Source organism: Engraulis encrasicolus, chromosome 16 (genome assembly GCF_034702125.1).
Source record: "Engraulis encrasicolus isolate BLACKSEA-1 chromosome 16, IST_EnEncr_1.0, whole genome shotgun sequence".
Lineage (NCBI taxonomy): Eukaryota > Metazoa > Chordata > Actinopteri > Clupeiformes > Engraulidae > Engraulis > Engraulis encrasicolus.
This window is the reverse complement of record NC_085872.1, coordinates 28,930,238-28,940,095: the sequence shown is the minus strand read 5'-3', so window position 1 is coordinate 28,940,095 and position 9,858 is coordinate 28,930,238. Positions and strand designations below refer to the sequence as shown.

The 9,858-nt window shown below is 43.5% G+C and overlaps 1 protein-coding gene across 1 annotated transcript; it reads left to right on the top strand.

The window, feature by feature from the left end:
* The first annotated feature begins 1,094 nt into the window (after positions 1–1,094).
* On the top strand, positions 1,095–9,252 carry zyg11l (zyg-11 family member, cell cycle regulator, like). The gene is made up of 15 exons (XM_063219297.1): positions 1,095–1,365; positions 2,049–2,214; positions 2,377–3,143; positions 3,373–3,513; positions 4,454–4,630; positions 4,804–4,868; positions 4,995–5,094; positions 5,356–5,406; positions 5,727–5,888; positions 6,636–6,683; positions 6,792–7,001; positions 7,145–7,197; positions 7,477–7,574; positions 7,856–8,008; positions 8,637–9,252. The coding sequence occupies exons 1-15, from the start codon at positions 1,339–1,341 to the stop codon at positions 8,651–8,653; spliced, it is 2,235 nt and encodes a 744-aa protein (XP_063075367.1). The 5' UTR covers positions 1,095–1,338; the 3' UTR covers positions 8,654–9,252.
* Positions 9,253–9,858: the final 606 nt, after the last annotated feature.

The following is a 9,858-nucleotide window of genomic DNA, read 5'->3' as shown; positions in this document are numbered from 1 at the left end:
CATTTACCAACTTGGGGCAAAGCTACCCCTTAAACCTTAAGGTGTCCCACATTAGGCATCGTCCCACTTTAGGGCATTCTACCCTGTGTGTGTGTGTGTGTGTGTGTGTGTGTGTGTGTGTGTGTGTGTGTGTGTGTGTGTGTGTGTGTGTGTGTGTGTGTGTGTGTGTGTGTGTGTGTGGTGGAACGGTCTCCCAGAGGCAGCAAGACTAAGACTAAGACTCTTGCAGCCTTCAAGAAACAACTAAAGACATTCCTCTTTCGAGAGAATCTACTAGACTAATGCTTGAACTGGTCTTGCCCCAGGGCAGACTCCTGACATGATGTTTAGTTTAGTTTAGTTTGTGTGTGTGTATTTGTGTGTGTGTGTACTCGTTATTTACTCTTTCTATTAAAAAAAAACTAACCCCTCTTTGCAACTGCACTTGTTGTTCTGTATATCTCCTGTGCACTTTGAATTTGCTTGTGATGTTGGCTTGATTATGTCCTCTTTTGAAAGTCGCTTTGGTTATAAAGCGTCTGCCAAATGCAATGTAATGTAATGTAATGTCATGTAATGTGTGTGTGTGTGTGTGTGTGTGTGTTTGCGAGCGCGCGTAAGTTTGTGCGCGCGAGCGTGTGTAGCCTAAGCTTGTGAAACGATTTCTGAACTGAGGGAGGAAGCCACTTCTTGAGTAGTCACCAGTCGATAGCAGCAAATGACAGTATTAGAAAAGAACTGACTCATTTGAATGAAAGGGGACAGTGTGTAAAAAGGAGAATGCAGTAGGCCTATTTCAGGGAACTCCGATAGGCATAGCGCAGAGAAACATCTAGGCCTAGTAGGGGGTCTTATAATAGCTCATCATTTGTTCTGATTCAGTGTTTTTGGGGTGCATAGTGGACCCGGTCGAAGTCGAACTCTCGTGGATATATATTAAAAAAAACACGTGTTGTTTTTTACTCCGATGAAGGCTTATGCTTGGACAGGAGTTGACCCTTCTTCCCCTAAGCGCTCGTGTGTGGGCGGCTCAGATCCTTGGTCTAGCAACTTGTTTGTGGAAGGAAGCGCACCCAATATAGAACAGATCACGTGTAACTCTGAAGTGACCAATTGAACGCCTCGCTGTAGACTGATAATAAAACAATCGTGAGTCGCGTTAAGATGGTCAAACTCAAATTATAGCGATTTAGTTCTCTTCTCGAGCAGATAAGTCGCAAACGAGCCTCTTCAAAAGGTTGCAAGGAGGAGCAGGGCGTCTTGAAGTGGTCCCAATGCGAAGTTACCAGTTCATGATAGCGTAGAATAGGCCTACTTTGCGGTGAGTTACGCCTGTAACCATAGTCTTCTGCTCGGGTTATGGAGAACTACCTGCAACATCGAATGGTGAGTTCCACTGCCGTTGACCGCCGGGGCTTCTAAGCATGAATAAAATAAGAAGTATGAACACTTTTATTATGGTTCATTTATTGGATACAAATATTTACAGAGTTAGTAGTACGTTGCCCGTTGCTAAACCTTCGTGTGCGACTTGCAGGCCGCAAGTGATTCCCCAACATTTTGGTTACCACTTTTCCATTACGCCACAAGCATAAACTGGTAATGCTCCAACTTTGTCCTGCTTGGCAATTGGCCTACACCAATTATTTCACTTTAATTCAAAAGCCCAACCGCTATTAAAAAAAACCCTCTAAATTGAGAAGTTGTGCGTGAGGCTAGTGAACAAAATTTAGGAAAGAATGGAAACACGGGGGGCGCGTCTGACATAGATATTGAGCTATATGGGAATTAACAGTAGGTGGCGCCTAAGTACTGGTGTACTGCATTGATGTTGTTTCATAATGATCAGACTGGTCAGGTTGGCAACATGGCAAACCACTTGTTGTCTTAATATTAAATACCTTCCAATTATGTAACAAATAAAACAAAATCATTATTGTCCCCTTTTAAACGGACAGCTCTTGGTTGTTTGAGTCAATTAACATCATCAATTTAACATTTACTGTAATTATACATAACCTTGCCCTACCACAAAATGTGTAAATGTAAATTAATTGTATTTCCTACAGGAAATCAATGATCCCCCATCCCTGGCTGACACCTGTCTCGCCTCGGTATGCCGCCACTTTGACCAGCTGTGTGTGGAGCGTGAAGATGGATCACTTTGTTTCCACCATTGCCCCTTTTTTCCTCAGATGCTGGCAGACCAGCTGCTACGCAACATGGCAGAAGAAGGTGCATATGATGGCACTGCAGGCAATGGGGCACCAGTGACCTAAGCCTGAGTGACCTTTTTAAAATTCATTTTGCAGCATCATTGCAGAAGGTAGAGTAATGGTTAGAGCCATACAACCCAGCTTCTCTGCCAATTTCTGTGTCTCTTGTGTTTGACACCAGGCGTGCTGAATGACCGAACCATTGGCGTGTTCCGCAGCGGCGAGCACCTGCGACTCAGTTGTGTGTCCATTTGGGCCTCTCGCCTTTCTGCGGAGGCCTTCAGTTTGGCAATGCAGCCCCACAAACTCCAGGAGCTGAGTGTGTCCAAAGTTGAAGGGTTGACTGTGTCGGATGTGGTACTCTGCCTGGCGGCCAACACAGAGTCTCGAGAGAAGATCCAGCGCCTTGACCTGAGCGGTCTTATAATGGGAGACGGAAGCGTGGTGAACAGGCCTCTCGCCTTCAGCTCCATGCCGTCCCTGAGGACCGTGCGCCTGCCAGGGACCGAGCTGGAGGACTCCGGGCTTGCGGACATCTGCACGCTGCCTCAGCTGGAGGTCCTGGACATCTCCAGCACGCACGTCACTGACCTCACGCCCCTGCTGGACTGCCAGGGCACCCTCAAGTCCCTCTCGGCCCACGGCCTCAAGTGTCTGGAGATGCCCGAGACTCGCCTGCTGCTGGTGCTGAACCGACTGCAGGGACTCCGACACCTGGACCTCTCTCACCTCAGCCTGATCAGCGATGGCCTCGGGGTGATGGACCAGCTGCTGGAGAAGCCAGGCATCTTCCCGGCGCTGGCGTCGCTCGACGTCTCGGGCAACCGGGAGGTCACGGACGCCATGATGGAGTCGTTTCTGAGGGACCGGCCACACATGCGCTTCGTCGGGCTGCTGGGTACCCAAGCAGGATTCAGCGACTTCTTCACTGCTAAATGCAGCTTAAAGGCATGTAAGAGTGAGTGATTGAGTGGGCGACAGAGTGAGTGATGCTGTCAAAAACCCTGAATCCATGAGTTGTACACAGACTGACGATGTCCAAAAGAGTTTCACTGTAAGCAACTGGACAGTTTATTTGAATATACAGCTAAGCACTTTTGGATAACATGACCTGGATAAATGACAGTGTTCACAGACAGTCTGGTAATATGGTGTTGTTCATCTTTTGGTTTCCAAGGTTACGGGAGAGGCAAACATTGGGCAGGTCAGCGAGGCCCTGCGGCGATACAGTGAGCGAGAGAGCCTCACGCACCAGGCTCTCGTACATCTGGGCAGCCTGTGTGCCGACCTGGAGGAGCCCCTGCCAGAAGTCTTAAAGGCACTGTGTAGACTGTTTTTAATTGTCCATGTTTTCTGTTTACTCCTAATTTGCTGTGTACTCCTTTTTTGGTCTTTATTTGGAAAGGGCAGTGTGAGTTGGAGAGAAAGATAGGGTAGAGTTGGGAAAATGACCCAGGCCTGACTTGAACCTGGGTCCCCATCAGGGTTGCCAGATGTGACTGATAATTTCCAGCCCAATGGTCAAATACTCACACTGAAAAGCCTGACCAATTTGAAACTAAACTCTATTGATTCCTATTGCCATAAAGTTGCATAAACACCTGCCCAGTACATTTTTTTTACCCACAGACGGTCATCCTAAACAGCCCAAATGGGCCAGAACCCACCCAATCTGGCAACACTGGTCCCCATGGGCAATGCATGCAGCCCTTAATGAGGTCAGGTGCATTTGAGCGCTGCATCATGGCACCTTGTATTCCTTCCCATATTCACTCATTCAGTAGTCCTTATTACTTAGGCTACATACTGTACTCCTGTTATACAGTATTCTACAGATCAGGTGTATTTGTGTGGCGATGTGTAGCGGGTTTGAAAAACAGTATTCTAGTAGCACTGGTAGCAGAGAGAATACTAGAATCGTATTATCTGTGACTGTAGTGTGTTTTGAATAACTGAATTCTAGCATGAATGAAAAACCTTTGTAATTGTAGCAGCGTAAAACTCATCATAAAATGAAAGAAATATGGTCCTGTTGTGGCCTAACGGTAGGGCACTGAGTTACTGGGGCGACGACCCGGGTTCGGTTCTGGCCCGCGTTATTTGCCGATCCCTCCCAGTCTCTCTCTCCCCACTCATTTCCTGTCTGTCCTCCACTGTCCTGTCAAAAATGTAGCCCTAAAAAATGTAAAGAAATATTTAGAAATGTTGAAGAAATGACCAATGATCATTGTATTTTTTATTTTTTTTATTGATTACAGCTTGTGACCACGGCGATGAAGAACAACAAGGGGTCCTTGCATGTGCAGGTGGCGGCCACAGCCTGCGTCTTCCATCTCACGACACGAAACAACTGCCTGGGCATACCTATGGACCTGCTAAAAGCCGCAATGCAACAGCTTTTGGCAGCCATGAGAAACTTTCCAAACCAAGATCAGGTTTCTGTGCATATAATAAAAGCATTCCTTCACAGTCATTCACATGCACGACTGTCCTTGTAATAATTTATGGCCTGCATTATGGAATGGGTACCGTTGTGATGTATGACCGCACAGATTATTTATGTCCATAAAATATTAACTGAAGGCCGTGTTTTCTTTTTTCATTTTAGCTGCAGAGGAATTGCTTGCTGTCACTCTGCAACGATTGGATCTTACAAAATGTGGCCTTTGACAGGTATGTTGACGCCTTCAGAATATCATTTTTGAGTACCGTTTACATTTGTACTGTACTTTATCCTCCACATTCTGTTGTTTTTTATATGTTGTTGTTTTTTTTTTTTTTTACATGTGTCTGGTTTAGGTTTGAGGGAGCTAAACTGGTGATAACCTGGCTGAGCGTGTGCAGTGATGAGACTCTCCAGAGGATGGCTGTTGCTATTTTTGCTGTTCTCCTGACGAAGGTAGAAAGGGGAAGGGGAGAAAAGTGCTGATTAGAAATGGTTAAACTGAAGGAAAACAATACGTATTTCAAAAGCTAGAGAGGGAAAAATTGCATCTTTTTTATGGAGTAGACCATGTCAAGTTTGTTATTTTTGTTATTAAAGTCCTCCGTTGACAAACCTAAGTGTTTCCCTCAAATGCAACAATGAAAAGTATTCTAGTTATTTTTTGGCCCTGTGCCTTGTGTAGTTCATGCGTCTTTGCTTGGTGTCTCATCACAGCTCACACCTGAAGAGAACATGCACCTTAATGGAGAAACCTTCATGGTTGAGGTATGTATACACACATGCCCACCATGTGTACTTTGGGTGTGTTTGGTGCATTGCCTTATTGTCAAAGATATTCAATATGGTAACCAAGATAAATTATTCTATGGGTCACCAGTGCCACGAAGTGGGATCAGTGCAGTGTCCTAAATGGTTGTGACTGTTCCCATTGAACTCCATTCATTCTGAACCCTGCTAGCCTAGTCTGTATACCCTGCTAGCCCAGTGATTCAGGAAGAAACTCCACAAGTACAGTCTCTTCTTTATCAATCGTGTCTGTAACAATTTTAGCAACATGCTGACCGTGTTCATGCTTGTCACCTTAGCAACTCCTGGGGATCATCCAGCAGAGAGCCTCCACTGGCATCATCAACTCCACGCTCAAGTTCGCTCTGAGTGCCCTGTGGACCTTAACGGACGAATCCCCCTCAGCATCTCAGTATTTCATTCAGTGCCAGGGCCTGGACTTGTACCAGGAAGTGCTTGAGGTAATTTAGACTGGTTCTGGAGAATATGGATAAAACAGGTTTTAATTTTGAAAGAAAAGAATAGCTCAAATCAAAAATATAGAAGTATATTGTCACAAAGAAAGGTATTTGTTGTGCAGCAATGTCTGTTGGACTATACACAGTGACTTCTGACACTCCTGAACACTTTTTTGTACACTTTTTCACTTGGGCTGTTCTGTGCCACTTAGCTAAGGCACATGTGATAAATCACTGTTGTACTTAATATCTTCAACCGCAGCTCTGTGTATGCGTGTGCGTGTGCGTATGCGTGTGCGTGTGTTTGTGTGTGACAGAGAGAGAGAGAGAGAGAGAGAGATAGGGAGGGAGAGAGAGAGGGAGATCTGCCTTGGGCTGAATGTATGTAAGAGTGAGCTATACATGTATATGGTTAAGAGATGCGTAATGATGTGTGTAATGTCTTGTGTGTAATGTCTTGTGTATTTATGTAGGCTATGTATGCTATTGGAATTGTACTCTACTGTAGCTCAGGAGCATACAATTACAATTAAATATTTAAAACAAATGTACATATACATAACAGACCCCTTGATCATTATCAGAATATTTTTGTCAATGTACATGTAATTGTTTTTAAACAAAATTACCAATTTTATGTGTGGGATGTGTTTTTGCCAAACTTTCAAGAATCAGAATATATCAGAGGTTTTTGAGGTCTGTTGTGTTTATTGTGTTGCACGCTTAACCTCCACTGTTAAATCTTTGTAGACCTACCACACAGATTTTGAGGTCCAAAAAAGAATCTTGGGTTTGCTGGTGAGTCTTTGATGATAGTTTTCTGTCTGGTATTAATAGTTTGTTACAATATGACTGATTTTTGGGCGGTGTCGCCTACGCACAATAACACACTTATGTGCTTGGCAGAACAACGTTGCAGAAGTGGTGAACCTTAGAACAGAGTTGATGGACGAAGAGCTCCTTGAGTACCTGTACTCCCTCCTGGATGACCAGCGCGTGGACATCAGTGTCCGCTACTTCGCCGGTGGCATCTTGGCCAACCTCCTGGCCGCAGGAGCCGATGCTTGGAGTTGGAGCCTCGACCTGAAGTTCCGTGACATTGTCCAGGCCAAGCTGGTATGTTTGCTGCCAGTGTGTAACAGCACGTACATAACTGGAGTACTTCGTCCACCACTGCTCTCATTTGACTTGACTTTTTTTACCACAAGAATTGGTGTGCCATTTTGGCGTAATAGCCAGTGCCATTTGTCTTGTTTTAGCATTCGTCCGTGCTGGGATGGGCTACACCAGAACAAGGAATGGTAGCCTATAGGTATGCAACAAATGTACTCAGCTTTTGCACAATGCTGTCTCTACCAATGAAATGATCAGTATGCAATTGGTGATCTAAAAATGAATTGCTTAAGTTTTTAAGTTTCAAACAATACTCGTTTTTCAGAACATGCTATACCAGCATTTTGTCCAGTCCATGCCATTAGTGCACATAGCATGATTTAATACAATTCCATTGCAATTTAAAAAATTAAAATAAATAAGTGACATTACAGTAGTTTATGACATTAGTTTATGTTGGTGCCTGTTTGTTCTGCAGGTCTTTCCGGCCATTCTACCCTTTGCTACATTCTTCCCAACCCACCGGTGTTCAGCTCTGGGCAGCATGGGCAGTCCATCTGGTCTGTGGACAAAATGGTGAGAAGACTCTGATACAGGTGGCAAGGGAGCACGCTGGGGGCATGCTGAGTGTTTTGTCTTAAAAAACAGTGTCTGTTTTGTCCCGTATTACCATAATTGTCAGATAAGCTTTTGGAGGTGGTTCGATTTTATATGCATACAGAATTTCGTTGAGGAATTTTAGTTAAATGAAAATCACAGTTATGATTTTTAATGCTGATAGTTTTTAAGTAGTGCTGTTAAGACATGGCATGATGAAAACACAGCCTCACTCTTCAATCTTTTTTTTCCTTTTTCAGCATCTCTGTATGTTGAAATTCTTCAGTCAGAGGATGGCCTGTCTGTTATTAAGGAGCTCCTGTTGCATCCTGACACTGATGCAGATGTCTGCAAACATTTGGAGGGGATCGTGGGCATCTTTGAATCACACTTAGATCAGCCACTCCAAGAAGGTAAGCGTGATACCGTTTTGAGTCGTTAGAGCAGTGTTTCTCAACCTTTTTTTAGGTGAGGCACCCTTTCAATTAATGAAAAATTTCAAGGCACCCCAAACCAACTAGCCGTAACATGGCATCGCATCAGATAACACACAAACTTAGAAAAGTAACACATTTGGAGACGCCACACGACCTATGTTCGAAGTTGAAGCTGACTGGGGCAACCTATATTTACTTTATTGTGCTTAAATGGCAGATGAGAGATCCCACTGACTAGCATTAACTTATCAATTTAGACAAATATGTATTATATATTACATTATTTATTTATCAGCCACGTTTCTGCGGCACCCCTGAGGGGGGCCCGCGGCACCCCAGGGTGCCCCGGCACCCCTGTTGAGAAACACTGCGTTAGAGTACTCCACATAGCGTATGCTACTAATTATCACTTTAGATGAAAGTGAATAGAATAACTACCAAATACCAATACGCTAAATACCAATTCTAAATGTAATATCTGCTAAATGTGATGCAATGTAATGTAAGGACACAACTAGAGTAGTGGTGTGACATTGCATCTTAAAATTTTGTATACTTCTTCCTTTCTATTTCCCATTGGATTCTGTGTCTTGTGTCTTTGCAGACGGAGACGGCCATTGACATTAACATGGTCGACATAATCAGACTACTTAACATGTGTTGGGGTATCTGTCACCCAGGCCCTGCACGTGCACCGCTCCCGGAGCCCCATGACTGGCCTCTCTATGAGATGGCTCAGATTCCATTTTAGCAACTTGGTGATGGGTGTTGAACTGCTGAAACAGATGGTTTTGTAAAAGGGGGTGTGTCTCCTTCAATCCTGGGTTTTTTAAACAGATGACTCATAGTGTGTACAATGAATAATGGAAGGTTTTCATTTATTTTTTGTTTCTCATATTTCTTCAAAGAGCTATGAACTTTAGGGTGTTGGCCATGGATTTGCCTTTTTGACAGTGTTAGATGAGGATACAATTCTGCATTGTTTATTCTCAAAGGTGAGAAAGGAGTACGTTTCTTAAGGGTTTTCCAAGTTAGTAATACTAAGCTGCTGCAAGATAAAGCTGTAAAAAATTAAATTATTTTTTGACTGATAGTGTTGAAATTTAGAATTGTAATGTATTTCATATAATACATGTATTCATTTATTTACTTTGTTAAAATAATATTTGTAACAAATACTATTTTTTCATTATTTTGGTCTGTGTTAAAAAATGATGGTATGCCTTAATTAAAAGTGCAAGAATATATCGAGGTATTTATTTCTCTTTTTGATTCGGCAATGACTTTTTAAAACCAACATAGTACAGTGTGTCCATGTGATGTGCTAACTTACATGACCTCAAACAAGCAACTAGTGTCCTTCACCGCCATATCTAAAAAGGTGTTTATACCGGGCCGCATGGGTCCAGCACATGAGATCCAATTCGGTAATGTCTACCCTTTAGATACCAACAGATGGCACCAGGCTTGAAACCCTACTACTTACAAAGACAGCTGCAGCTCTTATGCAGTTGGACTTGACATACTCTCAAATCCCTTCCTAAAATCCTCTCGCTGCCAAGTGGAAGTAAGACAGTGACTGTAAGCATTTTGAAAGTAACATAGGTGATGTGGTTCTGAGCAACATCAATGACCAATTCCATGAAAAAAACTTTCCATTCCATCATGTGAACACCTATAGATATAATGTGTTGAAAGACGTACTAGAGCATGTTCGTGTTGGACCATGATGACCATGGCATTTCTGTCCTTGGCACTGCAAGTCTGCACACATCAGGGTACGGTAAAGTACTGTAGAGTTGCTACAAATCTCATACAAATCCTGT

What these genes read in the sequence shown, in the direction of transcription:
- zyg11l (XM_063219297.1), top strand. Translation starts at nt 1,339, where the DNA reads ATGGAGAACTACCTGCAACATCGAATG. An exon ending in ACATTGTCCAGGCCAAGCTG is followed by an intron (nt 7,002 to 7,144) that starts GTATGTTTGCTG and finishes GTCTTGTTTTAG; the next exon opens with CATTCGTCCGTGCTGGGATG. An exon ending in CAAGGAATGGTAGCCTATAG is followed by an intron (nt 7,198 to 7,476) that starts GTATGCAACAAA and finishes TTTGTTCTGCAG; the next exon opens with GTCTTTCCGGCCATTCTACC.